Source organism: Lineus longissimus, chromosome 1 (assembly GCF_910592395.1).
Source record: "Lineus longissimus chromosome 1, tnLinLong1.2, whole genome shotgun sequence".
NCBI classification, from domain to species: Eukaryota; Metazoa; Nemertea; class Pilidiophora; order Heteronemertea; family Lineidae; genus Lineus; species Lineus longissimus.
In genome coordinates, this window is record NC_088308.1 from 7,331,933 (window position 1) to 7,354,010 (window position 22,078).

The 22,078-nt window shown below is 43.0% G+C and overlaps 5 protein-coding genes across 5 annotated transcripts; 3 read left to right on the forward strand and 2 right to left on the reverse strand.

The window, feature by feature from the left end:
- Positions 1 to 573: 573 nt before the first annotated feature.
- On the reverse strand, positions 574 to 4,230 carry LOC135498640 (uncharacterized). The gene is made up of 7 exons (XM_064789023.1): positions 4,149 to 4,230; positions 3,711 to 3,793; positions 2,933 to 3,073; positions 2,489 to 2,594; positions 2,033 to 2,145; positions 1,769 to 1,831; positions 574 to 1,317 (listed from the first exon to the last, which is right to left on the reverse strand). The coding sequence occupies exons 1-7, from the start codon at positions 4,225 to 4,227 to the stop codon at positions 1,153 to 1,155; spliced, it is 750 nt and encodes a 249-aa protein (XP_064645093.1). The 5' UTR covers positions 4,228 to 4,230; the 3' UTR covers positions 574 to 1,152.
- A 728-nt stretch (positions 4,231 to 4,958) lies between these two features.
- On the forward strand, positions 4,959 to 10,774 carry LOC135498648 (tetraspanin-33-like). The gene is made up of 8 exons (XM_064789034.1): positions 4,959 to 5,345; positions 6,418 to 6,603; positions 6,885 to 6,959; positions 7,679 to 7,774; positions 8,278 to 8,397; positions 8,953 to 9,000; positions 9,522 to 9,638; positions 10,135 to 10,774. The coding sequence occupies exons 1-8, from the start codon at positions 5,217 to 5,219 to the stop codon at positions 10,231 to 10,233; spliced, it is 870 nt and encodes a 289-aa protein (XP_064645104.1). The 5' UTR covers positions 4,959 to 5,216; the 3' UTR covers positions 10,234 to 10,774.
- Positions 10,775 to 12,381: 1,607 nt separating this feature from the next.
- Positions 12,382 to 14,746, forward strand: LOC135498658 (uncharacterized). The gene is made up of 2 exons (XM_064789046.1): positions 12,382 to 12,458; positions 13,128 to 14,746. Exons 1-2 carry the CDS (start codon positions 12,407 to 12,409, stop codon positions 13,646 to 13,648), a joined length of 573 nt encoding a protein of 190 aa, XP_064645116.1. The 5' UTR covers positions 12,382 to 12,406; the 3' UTR covers positions 13,649 to 14,746.
- Positions 14,747 to 15,367: 621 nt separating this feature from the next.
- LOC135496920 (melanopsin-like) lies at positions 15,368 to 17,167 on the forward strand. The gene is made up of 3 exons (XM_064786512.1): positions 15,368 to 15,471; positions 15,814 to 16,028; positions 16,650 to 17,167. The coding sequence occupies exons 1-3, from the start codon at positions 15,368 to 15,370 to the stop codon at positions 17,165 to 17,167; spliced, it is 837 nt and encodes a 278-aa protein (XP_064642582.1).
- A 233-nt stretch (positions 17,168 to 17,400) lies between these two features.
- LOC135487475 (serine hydroxymethyltransferase, cytosolic-like) lies at positions 17,401 to 21,849 on the reverse strand. Its single transcript, XM_064771161.1, has 7 exons — positions 21,792 to 21,849; positions 20,965 to 21,246; positions 20,273 to 20,631; positions 19,760 to 19,972; positions 19,307 to 19,543; positions 18,766 to 18,993; positions 17,401 to 18,617 (listed from the first exon to the last, which is right to left on the reverse strand). The coding sequence occupies exons 2-7, from the start codon at positions 21,225 to 21,227 to the stop codon at positions 18,451 to 18,453; spliced, it is 1,467 nt and encodes a 488-aa protein (XP_064627231.1). The 5' UTR covers positions 21,228 to 21,246; positions 21,792 to 21,849; the 3' UTR covers positions 17,401 to 18,450.
- Positions 21,850 to 22,078: the final 229 nt, after the last annotated feature.

Genomic DNA, 22,078 nt, shown 5'->3' on the forward strand with positions numbered 1-22,078 from the left:
TGACAAGACCTCCTGCAACTCTCTCAGGTCGTCACATATCTGTCTACAGGATTACTTTGCAAGGGTATTACACAGGTCCTGATGTACACGTTTGTTGGCCTGCTGGATATAGGACATTGACTTACAAATGTCCAAGCCTCACATAGGTAATAAGGGACACAAACAATGGCAGACAAGACTGGAACACTGTACCTCGGGTCTGCAAAAAGTGTTTATACATAGACTCGGGCAGTGTACATTGGACCAGTGTTTAAGGCATGTTTTGTTACATATTGAAGAGTGACAGTACATGGAGGTTGTGACCAACATAAATTTGCTTGTTGGCTACTTAGCAATGCCCCGTCGGCCCGTCCTATTTCGCATGTTGAACATACCGTGGTCTTATTGTGCCAGGGACTCAATTGGTTTGCCTGGAAGAGAAAGGGGATCAAAGTTTCTCTCAGCTCACTAAAAGACTTGTGCAGATTCAGGGCTAGGGAGTTGAGTGTAGCGTTTTATAATGAGTAGTCATCTTCGGTTTTTACAAGTTATAATCACATTGTTTCCTCAGGAACCAAAAAAACAACATTATTTGTGAAAATATATTTATTCAAGTGTCAAATGTAAAATCAATAGAAGAAAATTTGTAGCACATACACATACCAAGATCACAGAATAGCATTATCATCCATTCGAAAATAATATTCTGGTCTAATGAACGTTCAAATTTAAGTCTGTTATCTCTAGTCTCTTAATAAATACATGCTAATAGTGTTTGAATTTATACAGGTTTACAATGTGAAATGTATTTAATGGAAATGGCACATCATTCAACCCCTTTATTTATTGTGGCCCTAATTTTTTGCACAACTTCAGTTTCGGTTTTTACACCTTTATCTCTTCCTATGAATTGATACCTTTACTCACCAAGTTGAACATTTTCGTATTCTAAAAGTTTTTTTCCTGTATTGCAATGAAATAAAGCACAGGCATAGCCAGTATTTTCAGAGAGGTTATCATTTACCAGAAAAACAAGGGCAGTTCATGACCAGTTGTGAAAATGAATTTCAGCTCAAGAGCTCTTTCTGTTCAAGAATAAAATCCCCCCTTCCCCACCCAACCGCCTCTGGCTCTGCCTGTATAGCTTGTGTACGTAAAGGGTTTTTCAGTAATCTAAGCATCCTCCTTTTCAAGGATAAGTGGAATCATCGCTGGGTTGATGATGTACAGATCCTTTCCCTGAGAGTGTGGGCACATTCCCACAACTTGGCACAGATGATCAGGAGACAGAGTGACATTCACCACTTTGTCCAAGAGTTCATTGATACCTTCCTCGCACTAAAAGTAAAAGAGATGAAAGAGAATGTTTACATTTAGAGATGGTATTTACTCAAAGGAAGAAAACAGAATCTGATGACTGTCAGTAATCTAAAGTTCCATGCATCTGGGAAAAAGCAAATTTGTTTCCATCTTGGGAGATCATGGCATGCATGTACTTGTTGTGGTAAGAGTGTTGGGTTCCTATCAAGAGGTGGTTGGTTTGACTCGGACAGATCATAGCATCATTGTTTCATCTTAGTGTCCTTGAGCAAGAGACCTTGCCCTACATAGCTTTCTCCTTGACGTCCTGAGACGTAAGAGTAAGGTACTTTGCATATAGTGCCGTTAGCAGTGCAAAAAAAAACAAACAACGTGGCTTCAGCTTGAGTTGTGACCATCCTTGGGTTTGGAATCCAGTTAAAATCAACACCATAACATTCTTTCGTTCAATCTTTCATTGCATACATACCATCTTGTCAGTTGGTGGGGGCATCCTGTCACATATGTCCTTTGCTGCCTGTTGGATGAAGCCCTGAAATAGAAATAGCTTACAAGTCTGAGTCAATTATTTTTGAATGTATGTATGATTAAAAGATGAAAGGGAAAGTGAGACAAGGATTAACATAAGATGGCACGGCATGAACCTATTCAAAATTACAAGCAAGAAGGAAATTTTTTTGTTTGTAGTTTAGATAGGTAATCTTCACTTGACTTTAAATTTACTTCAACTCACCATATGTTTATTGATAAACCTGTTGAGTGTTTCTGCAACTTCAAGGCACAAAGTGCACATTATGGATTGCCTCTGATCGCCATGGATGATTTTCAAGGCCAGAATCTCAGAAGCTGCAAGCAGGAAAATGATAAACGTAACTATTGTGAAAATACAATTCATCACAAACTAAAAGTATTGCACAGTAGCTCATGGTTTTTCGATGATCCTGTTGGGAGAAGTGATGTTCGAGCTCGAAATCTGAAAAGGGAGGGTGAAAAGAGCATTGTCTGAATAAGGCAGAGTGCAGTGCCCTTCTTTAAATGGAAATGCAGTTCCCACTTGTACCCACAAATTGAGAAAAGGCAGAATGCTGTGCCCTGCTAAAACTCCTCTGCTGAAACACGAGGCCCAGCTAAAAACCATCGTCACATGAAAAACCAACCTAGCACATGCCCATGCTTCACATTGACTCACCAGGACACATTCCTATTTGTGGCAAGGCACAAGTTCCTTGTGGGGAGACAGCTGAGTCAAAATATTTCTCTATTCCATCAACTATCATTTTGCTTATCCCTGGACACTGAAATATAAGATTGGAAACGTGTCACAGCATGTAAAATCACTTTTATCTATTATTTTTGGCAGTGCCAATACATTGGACAGGGTGATCAAAGTGTTACATCAATAACAGTTGCCAAACAGCTGATTATTATGACCGATTTATGACTTTGATCTTTGCAAAGGGTAAAGTCATAAAAGTGTCTACATGTTTCACACAGAATAAGCGGAGAATTTTGACTTATTATATGAAAATAAGCACCAAGCTTAGCTCTAATCAAGGTGGGTTGGTTTTCTTTTGCAAAACAAAGCTACACCCCAAACACTCAATAAAGTGCAATATGAAAATGGTCCACTTACCATCGCTTGCTGTGATTTGTTTACAAATGCCAGACACAAACCATTGATAGAATTGTAGAGTTGTCCCCGCGTCTTAGCACTTTCCACAGCATCTTTGAACTTCTGAACAAAGAATTTGCAGAAAGCACACCTTGCATCAACCTAGAAGAAAATATACAGTAAAGCATGCATCAACACCAGAAAAATGTCATTACACAAACTCAAATCTAACCTTTATGCACAAAGTAAAAAAACGAGTCATTATAATGTGATCTTTGCCATCTTACCCCAATAGGTCAAATCCCCACCTCGTACCAGGCAGTCCGTAAATCTTGTATTGTGTAGAACTCGTATCAGTTAAATTCTGGCTTCTCATAGAGAATAATTAGCTTCAGAGGCAGGCCTTCAACTTACTTAATCTAATCGCATACAACTCACTTGTAAATATTGTATCTGCCTACTCAACGCAACTAATTACAATTGTCCACCATCAGTAATACACTGTTGTCAGCAGTCAATGTACCTCTAATCTTCTCAGGTAATTTTCAAACATGTGACCCCATTATTTTATGCTACTGTAAATATTTTGATTGTTTTCTTGTTTGATTGTGGTTGATATTTGCTCAAAAGTAATCATCATAAACTCTACCACTTCTATCACAAACTGTAACTCACATAACATTGTATTCATTATATCCACTCAACCTGTCTGTTATTTAAACGTTAAGACCCCTGAAAGGAATGTATGTAATTCGAAAGGGTCAGCAATAAACACTCTCTACTACTACCTTCAACTTACAGTCAAATCTTTTAGTTGAACTCCTTCATCCTGGTTCTTTGTAATCACCGCATCTTGTGTTCTATGCATCAGTTTTGAGCCATCTGAAATAAAAGCGATAACAATGTCGGTCACTCGAGATCATGACAAAACGTCACACAGAACGAACAAGATTTCAAACCCTGATCATGCCCCCCCCACCAAAGGTCATTGTTCAATGAAATTATTAGGCACAGGGCAGTTTTTTTCAGGGGATATCCATTATTGTTACACCACGCAGTGACCTCTGGCCAGGAAGTACTGTTAACTGTAAGTGGGAAGTCAAGTCACAACCCGGCCCGGGAAGTTACAAAATCCGATTTCTCACTTGAAACAGCAATGATAGCCTACAAATGGCATCATTAGCGAGTGTTAACCATTATCCATCATCTGGCATTTATATTTTGGCGATCAGCCTACCTCCATCGGCACAAATCGACAATAAAACAACAAAACAAGAGATAATCAAGAAGATCCGTCCGTCTACCATTTTGTCCATTGTATCATCTCTCACGTGACAGTCAGCTGACATCCAGGTGGTTGGTTCTAATCATTGGTATTGGCATTGGCATTGGCCCCTTCCTGTTTAGGGAGAAGGAACGAACCACTGCATGCATCAGAAGTGCGCCAATGGTCAAAATGCGTTTTCGGGCAACACAAATATGCAACACCTGAATAACCTTCATCGGTTTATAAGTTTTGAGGTTTCTTTACCCTGAAAAGTGCCATTCGCCTACTTATTATATAACATTTGCCCGTGGGGCTGTGCGACACTAAAGTACGAATGTATATAAGAGCAAAGACTGGTTCTAGTCTGATAATTTTGTATTATCTTTATTGCATCTTGTGTGCAATTGCATGTATAGATAGTTTTATTTTTGTAATGCTTTATATTCATGTTAGGCTATATTCTGTTATCCTCTGTGTACCACAAAATAAACAACTTGCAATTGAAATTGAACCTGTATAGCCACCATGAGACATATCAAGATTGATCTCCATCGGTGTTGTAGAAATGCTAATATTTATTGAAAAGTCCGATTTCAAATATAAAATGTTGACAATATTTTTCAAAACCTCAACTCATGCCTTTACTTTTAGGTGTACCATGGATAGCGAGATGGTCGTCCTTCCACAGAGAGACTATTCCAATCATGCCACGCAGTAATAGTAGTGAGATGATGTGGTCGTATCGTCCTCGTATACTTCACTACGATGCCAATGCCACTGATGCCATATACATTGAACCAACCCAGGCTGAACATGCATTTCAGCAAACGGCGCGAACCAATTTGACGAGCCCCCTATAATACCGACTGATGAACAGGGGTTTTTATTTTGAAATGCTTCAAACAGACTTGAGAAAGAGGGCAGCTTTTTCTATTCTCTGGAGTAATTTTCTCACTTATTTAATCTCTTGATCGAAAGTTTTCCCGCCATTAGAAAAGGACAAGACTCGATAGACGAAGTATAAGGCAATCCGGGGAGATGGCCAACGGCACAGTTACCATGCGGGAGCCGTTATCTTCCGTCTCGGAGCAAGAAACAAGGGGACATGTTAACCAATATTATGGAATGGTTCGGATAGTTACTATTGTGTTTACAGTTTTTCTGCTTGTGAGTATAAGTCTACCAAATATTCCCCTGATTTGCAGTAATTGTTTCTCCGGCAGAACCCAAGTCTGCCACGTGCATGTGTCGCTTGTGCATGGGGCAACGCCCATGAGTCTGAGTCTGATCGATTATTAGACGGGTCTTTATTGTTCTCGATGGATTGTTGTTTCAGGGTTTTATGCTTTGGTGCCTTTCGAAATCATGCATGAACCTCATCATCGATCCCCGCTTTTTATCTATCAACAATACTCGCTTGCGCATATTCCCGCCAAGATAAATCATCAATTTTTCGTCCAATCTTTCCAAGTTGTTGTGTCACCGCATTCACTTTCAAAATGAAATTCAAAATGGCCGCGAATGCTATAGACCACCACTCATCATAACTCTATTAGTTGATTCTTGGCATTCCAAAGCGCACATCAATTGAACTAAATAAAACATGAACTACATATCTCAGCTCTAACTGATACCAGGAATTGTCAGTCATTAACACGGCTTGATTAGAAGCGTCGGTTGCAGGTCGTCGAAAAGGTAAAACCGAGTTCTCGCCAGTCTCCAAAGCAGACTGCATGATAATATCCAAGTATATTATCGCAGTATATGCAGACTGAGACTCGATAGTTGCTATTCTGTACCTAAAATATGGATCCATTGTATTTTCATAACCTGGATATGAAAGAGTACCAGAAGATATGATATTTGATCGAATAATAACTAGGAGTGGAATGCATCTAATACATCTTATATATAGATTTGAGCTGCCTATCATAGTAACTGCAAACATCCTGAAAAGGTCTTAGTATGAAAGGAAACCTATCACGAAACGCTTAAAAAATGAAAAATTTAGGACGGCCCATTAAAAACCGAAAAGGGCTTAACGGTTTGTGTAACACCCCTCAGTAGAACATGTTAGCTCTAGAGACAGATATGATTGGGGTTATTGATACCATCACATAGACCTACAGATTTCTTTAATCCTTGGCACTTGACACCTTAGTGTACATATACAGTTCGAGGATCGTGCTGTCAGTTTCTGTTACTTTATCCTGAAAAGTTTGATATCATTGCGTTGCAGGTGACTGGTATTATCCTCTTGGCCTTAGGCATATTTGTGACCACCATTCAGACGAACTATGACCCGATCAGTGGGCACATCCACACACCCGCCGTGCTTGTGGCAGTGGCAGGGGTAGTGGTCCTTCTGACCGGATTGTTGGGGATAGTTGGCGCTGTCAGGGTAATTAGCAGAGTACTCAAAGTAGTAAGTAAAAGTGCCTCATTTTCGACCATTTTGTAATGCTCCAAAATTAACCGGGTAGTCTTTTAATCAAACTGACCTTGGTTTGTTTCTAGTGGGCCTGCATGTGGCACGTCATCTTGACCCCCACGGTTTGGACTGCGCTAAACCCTCTCAGATATGTACACAGCATCTATAGACTGATCAACCCTTAGACTATTTCTATGGCTTGACAACGATTAAAATCTAGGCGTGTATCATGAAAATTGATTATTCCGTAACTGTTTTAAGCTTTATCGTTTCAGTTCTTGTGTGTCTTGGTGCTACTGTTTTTCTTCCAAGTCATTTGTGGTATCATTGTCTTCATTCATAGAGAGAAGGTATGTATGGCGTTATAGGCTTTTTCAGAAGTAAATGACCACGTCCTTTTGGGTCACTGTGCACATACTTCGGCCGAATTCATCAAAGTCTTTTTGCCTTCTTTAATCTAATTTTGGGACCCTCCTCAATTCCTAGGATAGAAATTTACAGATCATGTAAATATTGATATGTTTTTTTTGTTGAAGCACCTGGACAGTGCCCGTTAGTTTTCTGGTCGAATTTGGCATATTTGATTGAGAGATACATGAAGAAAAATAATCTGAAGATTTCTTCATCCAGAAATAACCGGTACAGCGGTATATAGCAGAATTTGTTTTCTTATCAATGTAATCTTTTTGATGTGGAGAATACCGTATTCGTATTGGCATTTCAGCACAGCTTTCTAATCGATTGTTAATTACAAGGCAATGTACGAGACTTAGATCTGTGAGAGGATCAAAATACCAAAAGCCGAGGTCCTTGTAACAAAGGATTTTGACGAGTCGATGATGCTATATGATGCTATATGATCACCGAATATTGAAGAAGACGTGGCCATAGCAACCACGCCTCTAATTCTGTACTAAAATTTGGCAATAGATTTGTCTAATCTTTCTTACAAAATGTAGTTGTTCACTGAATTTGCAATATATTATGGGTTATATCGCGGAACGTATATCCGATTATCATTGTAACCGTATTTTTTAGATTTTAGAAAAAATGCTTTGAATCGTTTCAGGCAGTTGATATGGCAACAAAGTATGTCTCATTCACTGTATCATCTTATGGGCAAGATAGTGACGTCACACGGAGGGTTAATTATATTCAACAGCAAGTAAGGAATGCATGCCAAGGTCATATTTTGCTCAAATTGGCTTCGCTCTCCACACAGAGTCATTTTCATACCTTCACCTATACCTTCAAATAATCGCGGTCAATTCGATGGAAAAGCGCGTCGAGGAGACACTGCGGGTGTTGAGAATTAGCCGTGTGGTCCTTTAATAGATAGTGATCAATTTGTGTTTGTGAAATAGGGTATTTGTTGGTGTTGCTGCAAATCGTAGGAGAGCTACTATGGAGGGACTATACAGGTTGCGAATACTCCACTCCGTGGAGCCATACCTCTTCCAGCCACAACATTTAAAGAGACGGATGCTTTTTGGCAGGAGCCAGATAGGTTGGGTTTAAGGTACACGAAATCGCCGATTGAGGTCTCTACTATCTCGCTGTACAGCGAAAGAGGCACGACGCTGTGCGTACGAGAGGGGAACGCGAACGCTGGACCATTTCGTCGTATTGGAAATCTGACATGATCCAAACTGCTCTTTCTCCTTCTAGCTCCACTGCTGTGGTTTAAACGACTATCAAGACTGGCAGTATAACATCCGATATACTTGTAACAGAAGGCTGGCTAAGGTCTGCGGTGTGCCTGCCTCATGTTGTCAACCCTTCCATAAGGTAAAGCGGTGTCATCTTTCCAACTCTTCCCACATATAGGCATGGTCATCACTTCATCATAACTTTAGCAGCAGATTTTGCCTGCTGTCAGCGCATTACCTGAGGAATGAAATTATCGCAATATCAACTTCGTAGCTTGATGTTCACAAGAGATTGAAATCAGATGGACCTTCAGATGCATTTTTAGGTAACATCTAGGATGAGTGATCATTTTCAAATTAATACAAAATTTCCGGTATTGCCATCCGGATTGATAGCGCCACCAGTTGACATTGAGATTACCTCATGTAAAGTGCAGTCACGTAAACTTTTGCATGGGTGTTGCCATAGAGTGTCCCGCGGAAAAACGATGCTGTAATGGGCTTTATATCTGGAGCGTATTAAAGGTCATGGATTTCTTTAGAACCAAAAGATTTATCCGTCACCTCATACGATAGCGAAATGGCTTTTTTCGGGGGGCGGCATTTAGGCTGCATCACCGGCAACCTTTGTCACACATGTTGTCCTCGGCGACCAGTCACTTCTAAAATTACTTCTTTAAACTCCTTTTTCCAGTATGAACTTGAAGACAACTGCGGCGTTGGAATGCGAACAAATCGAACTGTAAGTCACTCCCAAACTGCGAGTTGTTGGCAAAACGAGCTATAGTTTTGCCTGGACACCCGCCGATTCGATCGCGCCTTGTCTGTGGTATCCATGGCGTACTCGAATCTGGGAATTTCGAGGGGGCTGTCGCCCGAATTGGCGAGAAATTGCTGTTCGGGGATCCTTGCTAGACTGCCAACACTGAGCTAGAGTTCATGAGACAGATTTGCGATGCGACTTCTCTATATGAATGGCACACATCTTCTGTAATGGTGTTCTGACTTGACGCTTCACCGCAAATAAAATACAACTATGTACAAGGTCGTGAGTTCGAATCTTTTCTGATCGAATATAGAGTTACCAAGTCTTTCCATGTTGTTAGTGTTCGAAGGTTGCGTCACAGCGCGTGTAGTTCTATACATCCGTGGTTGCGGGAACCCACTCTATGCCGCTGCAGGAATCTGGAATGCCAACGTGTTACGGATTCCTTCTACGGATTAGCCTAAACAGACCGAAAAGCAAAGTTTACTTCTTTGCAGATGACTGAAGCGAGCCGGTTCATTTATACTACTGGGTGTAAACCTGCCTTTATCAACTGGATAAACAACCATCTTGACGCGATGGGTGGAGCCGTGTTAGGATTTGCAATACCTCAGGTAAAAGGGTAATGCGGCTTCAATCATATTGTGAAAATCTTGATCATAATTTGAAGGCGTTGTTTGTCAAATGTCAGAGCGTCCGCTTCAATATTTTGTCCTGAAATTGATTCTAATCTAATCACTACGGGATGGCTAGCGGTCCGATGCAGTATTGGCCCAACCCGGTGCCGATTTCCGGGATGGCCTTGGTGGGTTTGGGTAAGTTGGAAAACAGCCAAGAAAATTGGTAATTTGGGTAAAAATGCATTTGAGGCCTTGGTTCGACACAAAACCATACGTTTAATCCGTTACTATACAATTAGGAAGGACACTATTTCCAGGAGGAGACTTTAAAAACGTCTACACCAGTGTTTCAGTAAATCTTCTCCTCTGTAGCAATAGAATCTATACGGTTGTAGAAACCAGCTGACTCTCGAACTCTGAACTCGGATGCTATCACCAGGTCAGTGTCACCGACTGAGTAATTTTTAAGAATTTCAAATTTTTCTTCCAGATTTTTGGTCTTGTTTGTGTCTATTGGATGATCTCAATGGTGTCGGAGAAAAGGACAATGTACACGTACAAAAGCCAAGTGTCTCGGGAGGAAACTTAGTCACAACCAAGCATATAGATCTACATAATGTACATGTATATTCAACGTTCTTGGTCTAATCTTGGAACAGTGGTCTCAGGAACATACTCTGTAAGCACCTGGCAAACAAGCGATTTAAATCGCTGCGGCAATTTTTTCGTCTGTGCCTGTCTTAATTCAAAGGTGCCTGAGACACGAAATAGTGGTGCAGGGACCTGCACATAGTATCAAACCCAGTGATTACCGGTTTTCCTGCAGATGAATAATATTTTTGTCATATTACAATCGCCAGTCACAGAGACTGAATGGCTAGTTTGCGCGACTGGGCCGGCAAAATCCATTATGTATGGCGATAGTTGATGCGATGTACATGTAGTAGCACTGAGTATAAGATGATGAGCTTTCAGGGTGAAATTAAACTCCAGGGGCAGTCCATTAATTTCGTCATCCTATTCGTCTCTCCTTATGAGGAGGGACAAGGCCGGCCCACTCTGCGTCCGGAGTGTAGGTTAAGTTAGATTTTTTTGAGGGATTGATCAGAAGAGCAAAACTAAGAGTCGATAGGAACCAAGCATCATGGATAAACCCGGGGTCCATGTGGTCGGTGCTGTCAAGCAAGTGGTTGTATAATTTTGGGACACCCGATGCATGGTCATTGAAACCGGATTAATCCAAAACTGGTGAAACTATTGATAGCTCCACTAATAAAAAGTAGCAGGCGTCAGGTGTTAGCATGACAGGAGTGATCTAAAAATATTATGCTATTTAATGTAATATCAATACCTTGCACAGAAATACATTGTTCTTTTTATAAGGGTCTCGACTTCATTTATATTTTAACGCGATTTATAACAATGACACAAAGTAGAGACTGCAGTCATCGAAGTGGTTGGTATACTAAGGGATCATCTCAAAATTGCTCGGGAGGGGTTAGCCATCATTTTGCTTCAGATCGCTGACCATGCCTTGGTCGTACTGGAGAAGCTGCTTGTTGATGCACCTTTTGTAGAAGTGGCCTATCAATACACGTACCCACACAACTCCGAGTACTATTAAAACGAGATTGAAGACAATTTTGCTAGGAGAACGGCTTGATAAGACATCATCGAAGTTCCAAATTACAAGCAGGGATTGCTCACACCCCTCGATGAACAGTGCTCAAACAACCTGATGGAGATGCCTTGGGTAGCAGAAAACATCTCGTCCGTCGTCTTGCTGCAGTCTGACCTGATTGTGACAACAACCGAAAACCCAGACCTCTCTAACCTGAAACTCGTACATTACCTGTGGACTCGCTTTATGTGGATGATCATTGTTATCTTCGGCATCCCGGGGAACATTTTGTCGATTTGTGTCACCCTACAACAGCGGAACAGGCGAATTTCAACTTGTGTTTACATGACTGGACTTGCGTGTGCAGATACGATGGTCCTCATAGAGGCCGTGTGGGGCCACGTTTTGCCCTTCTGGAATTCCGAAAAACCAACAGAATTTGAAATGCAGTAAGTGTTTCCCCTTCAGGTTATTAAGTTCAGCGGACTGGGTGTACGTGTATTTTGCTTGACTCCCAGTCCGTGTAGTACCCGTGCGATCATCTCACACGGCGGATAGTCAGGGGCCCTTTCGCCTCGCTTCAGAACGCGGTGCGGCAAAATAAATGTGGCGTCTCGTTCTAAAATACGGCGAGTCGACCCATGAGTATTTCAGCAGACGCCAGGTGTAACTACAAATCTATCTCGTCGGACTTCATTCGGAATGGTGATCGAATAGCAGAGTGCATGCTCGGAAGCTGCAAGTTTACCGCACGGCATGCCGATCTATCGGCGTTGTTCGATGTATCCCTTCTGGCGACAGAAACGTTAATAGGATTGTCGCACACCGCCTGTGATTTGGCATGCCGCACGGACGAGTAGCGGTAAAACGCGGACGAGTGCGCGCCAGGCATTATTTCTGACCAATGCAACCGTCGTCACAGTCTATGAACAAAATACTAACGTACGATTCTAACTTCTATCATATTGTCAATTCCAGACTAATGTGGTTCCAAGCCTGGGCCTTCGGAATCTTGTCGGGATTCTTATTGACGGAGATGACCATTGACAGATTGATCGTAGTCAGATTCCCATTGGCCGCTCCCTCAATCTGCACGACGAGACGGGCAAAGTTTACCGTCGCTATCACATTCTTTTTCGCGATGGCGCTAAATATTTATATCTTCTTTACGTTTAAGTATGTGAACGAGGAAGGTGAGTTCTGATTATCGAAGTTGAAATCCAGGCTTTTACCCGGTACCGCTTTTGCAGCTTATGTCACTGTGAGGCGGACACGCTACGATGTTGTCGCATTGCGCGTTCGATAAACTGCCGCGGACAGCCAGTCGTGTGACAAAGTCGCGGTGTGTGTATGCCTGGCAATCATGACAAAACTAAAGGTATAGATGCGGCGTTAATATTTCATGGCCACAAAGCTCGATTCATCCAATTAATGGACACGTCAGCGCTCCGCCGCGGCCAAATAAACGCACTGGCCTGGCTGCACCGCACACTGACAACTGATATTATGTCCCCCGTAGGTCAGTTTTAGGAATGCATGCAACCTTTTACATCGCCTCGCCAATGTCGGACTTGAAAAGACTACTGACACATAGCTTTCATAAGACCTGGATCCCCCAGTCCGACTGTTCCCCATTACCCGCCAAGGCGTTGGGTAAGCCTCGTATGATGGGGGAGGGGGAGGGGGAGGGGGGAGGGGAGGGGTCTATCATCAAGTTTGGATGGACCAAGCAAAGTCCGTGGCCAAACGTACCTATATAGGTTCGCCGCAGACAGCGAAAATACCAAGTACCCAGATGAATAAATTATCGTCGCCTGTGGCGGACCTAAGGGACCGTATTTATCGTTTATGATGTCTTGCAGGGGGTGAAGGAGGAGAGGTTATTCGGATGTCCGTTGACGACAAAGCCTTGGAGACATTTGGGATGTTGGTGCCACTTATTTTTGGTACCTTCCTACCATTTGCCATCATTGTATTCTGTAATATCTGGATTATCTATACCCTTCACGCGGCGTCCAGGAAGAGTGTGGCAATGGGAGTTGGCCAGGACGGGCAGAAATCCAGAGAGAAGGAGGCCCGTTATCTCACCAAGATGCTCATCATAGTTTGTTTTGCGTATGTTGTCACATCGATCCCGTACAGACTACACGATCTCCTCATGGGAGTCCCGAGTATTAGTGCCCATTACGATTTGAGCGACCCCTATTGGAGGTTAAGGTACAGTGCGCAGAACTACATCCTGCATCACTTGTGGGAATGGAACTATGCAGTGAACTTTTACCTCTATTGTATCGGAGGGGGCAAGAGATATCGCCAGGACGTGCGAATTATACTGGAAAGGATCATGTTTTACCTCAGGATGGAAAAGAAGGGAAAAGATTAACATCCATCAGTAGTAGCGTAGTTGTGGTTTGGGAACTCTTATCGGTTCCTGGCACCACCGTTCGGGGATCCTTGCTTGACTACCAACAGCTAGGGTAGAATGGGGTATTTGTAGCCCCGGTTTAATTGTAGCCCCTGCCTATGATATTGATTGATATCCCCATGCATCAAACAACGCATGGTACACACATATATACATGTATATAATATATAGGATTTTCTAACTTGACGGCTTTATCTTCGAATCTCTTCTGATCGAATATGAGTAACCAGGTCTTCCCATGTTGTGTAGTGTTCCAAGGTTGCGTCACGATGTAGCACACGACGCGCGTGGCCGACATCCTCGGTTGCGTTAACCACTCTATGCCGCTGCAGGAATCTGGAATGCCAAAGTGTTACGAATTCCTTCTGTGGTGTAGCCTAAACAGACCGAAAAGCAAGGTTTACTTCTTTGCAGATGACCAAAGCGAGCCGGTTCATTTATTCTACTGGGTGTAAACCTGCCTTCATCATCTGGATAAACAACCATCTTGACACGGTGGGTGGAGCCGTGTTAGGATTTGAAGTACCTCAGGTGAAAGGATAATGCGGCTTCTATCATTGTGAAAATGTTGATCATAATTCGAAGACGTTGGTTGTCGAATGTCAGAACGTCAGTCTCAATATTTTGTCCGATCATCGAGTTAGTGCTGGATGTGATGAAGACACATTTTTAAAAAATGGATCGCTGATGCATTATTGCGCTAGTTTGGGCGATGTGGTAGCACTGAGGTGATGTTGAGCTTGCACGGTGAAATTTAACTCCAGGGGCAGTCCTATCGTCATCCTATATTCGGCAGTCGTGTTGGAGAGGGACGAGGCCGATGTAACAGTAACAAATGCCCCCCCTGGAAAAAGTGTCCGGCCCTATTGTATTCTGCAATATGGTTCTATAGAGAACCTGACCGTCAATAGCTCAGAGATTGAAGCGCATAATAGAATCATTTGTTTCCCGGGCATTCTATCCTAGGACATTTTAAACTTCTTCACCGGCCGGCCCACTCTGCGTCCGGAATGTGCGTAAAGTTGGATTTTTTATGAATAGGGATTGGTAAGAAGAGTCAATAGGAACCGAGGACAGGAACCAAGCATCATGGATAACCCGGGGTCGGTGTGGCTGGTGCAGTCAAGCAAGTGTTTGTATACTTTTGAGACACCCGATGCACGGTCATTGCAATTCGATAAATCCAAACTGGTGAAACTATTGATCGCACCACTATTATAGGTTCGAGCTTATATGAAAGGAGTGATCTTAAAGTATTCTGATTTTTAATTTTATATTAATACCTTGCACAGAAATGCATTGTTCTGTTTATGAGAGTCTCAACTTCATTTAGATTTAAACGCGATTTATAAGAATGACACAAAGCAGTGACTGCAGTCATCGACGAGGTTGGTATACTAAATGATCATCTCAAAATTGCTCGGAGGGGTCAGCGGCTCAAACAACCTGATGGCGACGTCTTCGGTAGAAAACATCTCGTCCGTCGTCGCGTTGCAATCTGACCTGATTATGACAGCGACGACAGAAAACCCAGACCTCTCCAACCTGGAACTGGTGCATTACCTGTGGACTCGGTTCATGTGGATGATCATTGTCATCTTCGGCATCCCGGGGAACATTTTGTCGATTTGTGTCACCCTACAACAGCGGAACAGGCGAATTTCAACTTGTGTTTACATGACTGGACTTGCGTGTGCAGATACGATGGTCCTCATAGAGGCCGTGTGGGGACACGTTTTGATCTTCTGGAAGTCCGAAAAACCAACAGAATTTGAAATGCAGTAAGTGTCTTTCCCTTTACGTCATTAAGTTCAGCGGACTGGGTGTGCTTTGCTCGACTCTGGTTATTTTCAATCCGTGTTGAGCACCCGCACGACCACGACGGATAGTCAGGGGGCCTTTCACCTCGTTTTGGAACACGGTGCAGCAAAATCAATGTGGCGTCTCGTTTCAAAATGCGGCGAATCCACCCTTGAGTGTAAAGTTGTAAAGCGGTAAAATTGGAATCGTCGCATCAACTATGAGTCCGCGGCAGGCATTATTTCTGACCAATGCAACTGTCGTCAAAGTCCATGAAAAAAAATACTAACGATTCGAAGTTCTATCATCATTGTCAATTCCAGACTAATGTGGTTCGAAGCCTGGGCCTTCGGAATCTTGTCAGGATTCTATCTGACGGAGATGACCATTGACAGATTGATCGTAGTCAGATTCCCATTGGCCGCTCCCTCAATCTGCACGACGAGACGGGCAAAGTTTACCGTCGCTATCACATTCCTTTTCGCGATGGCGCTGAACATCTATATCTTCTTTACGTTTAAGTATGTGAAAGAGGAAGGTGAGTTCTGTATCATTGAAGTTGAAATCCAGGCTTTTAGCCGGTACCGCTTTTGCTTGTGTCACTGTGAGGCGGACACGCTGCGATTTTGTCGCATGGCCGCTTTCGATAAACTGCCGCGGACAGCCAGTCGTGTGACAAAGTCGTGGCGTGTGTGTCTATGCCTGACAATCATGACAAAACTAAAGGTATAGATGCGGCGTTAATATTTCATGGCCACAAAGCTCGATTCATCAATAGACGTCAGTGCTACGCCGCGGCCAAATGAACACACTGGCCTGGCTGCACCGCACATTGACAACTGCTATTATGTCCCCCGTTGGTCAGTTTTAGAAATGCAACCTTTTACATCGCTGCGCCAATGTCGGACTTGAACAGAGTAGTGAAACATAGCTTTCATAAGACATGGCTCCCCCAGTCCGATTGTCTTCCATCATCCATCAAGGCGGTGCGCAAGCCTCGTACCACCCAGAATATCTGCTTTTTGTCTGCACTTGTCAGAGACTCGTAGCTGACATCGAATCGAAATCTAGTAAGTCCTGGATGGCCTAGACGCATATGCGCCGCCGTGCGACTTGTTGCTATTAAGTGACCATATTGATAGTTTATGATGTCTTGCAGGGGGTGAAGGAGAGGTTATTCGGATGTCCGTTGACGACAAAGCCTTGGAGACATTTGGGATGTTGGTGCCACTTATTTTCGGTACCTTCCTACCATTTGCCATCATTGTATTCTGTAATATCTGGATTATCTATACCCTTCACGCGGCATCCAAGAAGAGTGTGGCAATGGGAGTTGGCCAGGACGGGCAGAAATCCAGAGAGAAGGAGGCCCGTTATCTCACCAAGATGCTCATCATAGTTTGTTTTGCGTATGTTGTCACATCGATCCCGTACAGACTACACGATCTCCTCATGGGAGTCCCGAGTATTAGTGCCCATTACGATTTGAGCGACCCCTATTGGAGGTTGAGGTACAGTGCGCAAAACTACATCCTGCACCACTTGTGGGAATGGAACTATGCAGTGAACTTTTATCTCTATTGTATCGGAGGGGGCAAGAGATATCGCCAGGACGTGCGAATTATACTGGAAAGGATCATGTTTTACCTCAGGACGGCAAAGAAGGGAAGAAATTAACATCCATCAACAGCAGCACTGTTGTCATTGAGGAACTCTTGATGATTCCCGACTGAAGCCAGGGCAACTTTTTGAGCATGGGTGTGATGTACTCCTATTTCCCCAACGGAATGAGCAACATCGACTGGTAGCAGTCTTGTTCAATAAGAAGGACCTGACAGTTCCTGATCGATTTTACAGTAGTATATATGACCCCACACAAAAGCAGACAAAGAAAGATATCAGCACATAATTATCAAGAATTTCTTTGTATTTTATTACATAAAACACAACTAGGCGATTACTTGTAGATAATAATGATGTAAGAAACATGATGCTTTGAGTGTTCTAAAATCGAACACATCTTGATTGCAATGTACCGCAATTGTTTTAAATACATCGCACCCTTTATTGGCCATGATGCAATCGTAATTACTTTTAGAGCAGTTTTAGACAGACATTCTTCCTGTCACTATGGTTATCTTGCGACACCGCACTCGGGGTGCATTGCACATCAGAATCTCGACATGGCACCTAGTTATGGCCAACATTTTAATTCCACCCACACAGGGCCTTTAACACATATTTGGTTCTTGCTTTTTGGACTATCCGATTACCACATGTAGTATAACAGAAATGCATATCCTTATAACACCTTCAGGGCCACACCACAATGATCTTGAGTTGCCAAAATCCCATGTTGAGCTCTCTGAAGATGGTGTGCCGAGTCATTTTCACATTAAAGCCTTTTTGAGCTGGAATTACTGGCTGGAGGAGGGGGAGGGGGGTTTGGTCCACATAGATCAAGGTAGTTTGGGCCACAGCCGGAATGAGGGAATGATATGCTGGCCCTGAAGGTGTTAAGGCTACGACTAGCACATCAATGAAATGAACCGATTAGAAAGAGCCAAGGAAATGGCTTGGAAGACATGATTATTAAATATACAGGTTACCCCAAACCCAAGGACCAGTATACTACGTATTTTATTATAAAGAAGAATAACCAATCCCATATACCATGTATACTGATCAAATGCATGTGAATGGCAGGCTCAGCAAGTCTGCCTATCATAAAGTCATTTCATGACAAGTTTATGTATTATCAATAGGCTACACACACCTGAAAACTAATTTACTCGAAACGAACATCAACAAAAATTCAAGCACAGTTTGTGTTTTCAAATGTACATGATGAAACGAAGTCAGAATGTGATTGTTTTTTCTCTTGTATTTTTTTATCCCAAACCCTGGCATTTTAGCTGCATGCATTACTTTTAAAGTATTTTTGGTCTACGAGTCCAAACCTACAGTACCTCGTGCCCTGGCATCGGAAACTGCACAGCAAAGTTCTCAACATCTTGTCTCAAAGCCGCAACCTTCTGTTTGGCGACTGGATCACTCGTGACCTTGGTCTTGAAATCCTTGAGCAGCTTTCCACAGTCTTTGTTTATCTCGATGGCGAGGGCAACTCCTGAAACAAGGAATGAAAGGACTGAATTGCACTGGTACAAGTGATTTGAGTGCGAGGGTGACTGGAATAGGCCGCCATATGTCATTAAGACTGGTCGTTTATACATTAAAATAATCCAGTCTAGTAATAGAAGGCCAGCGCGACTCACCTCGGTCAATAAACTCGGCCACTTTTTCAAAGTCGGTCTCTTTCATGTTCCTTGATGTAAGAGCCGGTGACCCCAAGCGGAGCCCGCTGGGTCGGAGGGCACTCTTATCGCCTGGACACGTGTTCTTATTGACAGCGATACTGATTTCTTCGAGTACGAACTCGGGCCTCGCACCGTCGATTCCCTTGGAACGGAGATCAACAAGGATCAAGTGATTGTCAGTGCCACCTGGAAACCAGATGTGTATTAGAATATGATAAAAGCAAGGAAATATTATCACAGCTTTTGAAATGGTAGTCTCGCTCTTTACTCCGTCTCCGGATTGTACATGTAATTGTAGCCCCCTTTACAAACAAGTAATTTTTTCTCAAGAACACGTTATGGTGAATACATATAATATGCATGTTAACAGAAAAGCTAGAGACCCTGGTGGTCAATGCACGATTTTACTTTTGCCAAGTGATAGGCTTTGTACAACTGGGTCGTGATTCAAACTCGAATGGATATCAAAATACTGTACAATGTAACCCATTCTACTTACCAGTGACTATTTTGTACCCCTTATCGGCTAAATATTTAGCCATGGTCCTACAGTTGGCGACGGTCTGCTTTTGGTATTCAATAAATGCAGGTTCTGCCGCTTGTTTCAGGGCTACAGCCACCCCAGCAATGGCATGGTTATGTGGACCACCTTGCAGACCAGGGAAGACGGCATCACTGATGGGCTTTTCCAGATCGTACATGATCTTCTCGCCCTTGGCAGTCACCTTCCTGACACCTGAAAAACACCAATCGCACAGTTAACAACATTTTTACTGAGAATGAAAATCAATCCCTTGGCCTTTCAAACAGCCTCTCTAGAGGAGACTCTGATGCTGTTATAGTAAAAAAGTCTCCTGATTACAGAGGACATTATGTTATGGAAACAACCTATTTGGGACCAATATCACGGTTATACACAAAAAAGCCAATCTCACTTTAGCATATAGCATACCTTTTCGGTAGAAAATGATTCCGGAACGCGGCCCCCTTAGTGTCTTATGTGTCGTGCTCGTCACAACATCACAGTATTCAAAAGGGCTATCCATTAACCCTGCAGCAACCAATCCGCTGATATGCGCCATGTCAGCCATGACGTATGCTCCATGCTCATCAGCGATCTGGCGGAATCGCTTGTAGTCAAGGTTACGGGAATAACAACTCACACCTGAAACGAACATGATTCAAATTTGAATAGGAATGGGTAATAAAACATTGGTTTCAAATATATAAATTGCCTACAGTCTCCCTTTAAGCCATCATGTCCAATTTCTCGGTCATTCATTTCTAATCAAGCCAAACTGATTTATGCGCAACACTTACATCAGGCGTCAAGCACGTCATACTCATAATCTCGCCACTTGTAAACCTGGACACAATTTCTAGGTCGGAATTGGCATTCATACAAAGTTATCTAAATTTCTCTCTGCCATTTTTTGATGGCACAAGTGTTGTCTGAAAGTTTTACCTGCAACAATGAGTTTTGGACGGAAGAGTCTGGCAGTGGTTTCCAACATGTCATAGTCGATCAAGCCAGTTTCCGGGTTCACCTTGTACGGCATGGACTCAAAGAAGATGGACGTCGCAGAGATTCTCTTGTTGGCCGTCATAAAACCATGCGTCAAGTGGCCACCATCTGGCAGATCCAGACCCATGATCCTCCCATGGGGCTCCACAAGGGCAGTATAAACAGCAAAGTTGGCAGGGGAGCCGGACAGAGGCTGGACATTGACGCCCCACTCTTCTGGGTTGAGGTGGAATGCTGCCAAGGCTCGTTTCTGGCACAGACTCTCCATTTCGTCAATGAACTGGGCTCCTCCATAGTACCTGCAAAAGAAATTGATTAATCACTAATTCTTCAAGGCCCAAAACAATGTAACGTATTTAAACCTGAATATTTTTTCAGATGTCTGACTTTTATCTCGACTATCATTGATCATAACGTTGCTCATATAATGAGGACTCGGCCAACGAACCCCAATTGTTGTTCCAGGGGCTGACAAGCTGGCCCCAGGCAGTGACCGTCCACTGCATGACTCAGTTTTCGACAGCATACCTTGGGATGGAAAAAAGCAGACACCGCAGCCGATACAACACCTGCGACTTAGGCCCAGTATTGCAGTAATTCTAAAAAGTTCTTTATGTAATGCTTTAGCTCACCTGTTTCCCACAGTGCCTTCAGAGTATTTATTATTCAAACACGAGCCAAGAGCTTGCAGCGCTGCCCGGCTCGCAAAGTTCTCCGAAGCAATCAGTTCGAGTCCTCTCTTCTGACGATCCTTTTCCTTGAGGATGATGTTGTAGATGGCTGGGTCATCAACCTCGAGATTATCCTGAAGATTCCAGCGGTGGGCACCGTCCCCGCCACCATTCATACACTTGGCGTTGTGGCCATTGGCGAGAGGAGCTTGGTCGACCTCCATAGTGCGGGATATCTGTTCTCTGCAAAATGATTTTTTTAATGAATGAATATGTGTAGCTGGTACTAAAGCTGGTTACAACTAGTCCGAATCAGGTTTTCCTGGTTAATGGTTTGAATGACAAAAAATGGTAACAAAACGTGGCATGTGCCGTTGCTCTCGCCAGCCCATGCATCGACAACCACAACGGGAATCGGATACTGCTCGGTCTCCTTGGAATCTTGCTCCCTCTTCTACCTCGACCCTTTTTACAATGATTTGACTCCTTACTGACACTTGATTCAGTGGCCTGTGTTCAACTCATGCATTACTTTTAGTAATACATACATACATAGGGCCTACATGCATTTATCTATAAGCATGGCCTAAATGCATTTATGCATGTTATTGTTATGACTAAATCGAGTGTCATGCACACTTCGCGGCATGGCGGGAAACCACACAGAAATAAAAACAAGAAAAGAAACTGTGTTTACAATCGAATCTGTTTATGTCATGATTAACAAATACGCTGTCAGTGTCCTTTGGAGAATGGTGAATGTTATGACAACGCAACGATACACTTACGTAACAAGTAAACACAACAAGGCAAGCAAATAACACCAGCAGCACAGACACACAGCTGAACGTATAGAAAGTGAGGCTGATAGTGGGGCACTTTTGTATTTATTCTGGAACTCAACCAATTAGAGGCGACCTATTCATATTGGCCAATCGGTGCCGATGGCTGTAACCAGAAGTGGCATCTATCGTGAATAGATGAAACGAAACTAACCGATGTGGCACGTGGCCCGCAATTCCCGCGAAAATATAAAATAAAGATAAAACATTGAATGTATGCGCACTTCGTCTTC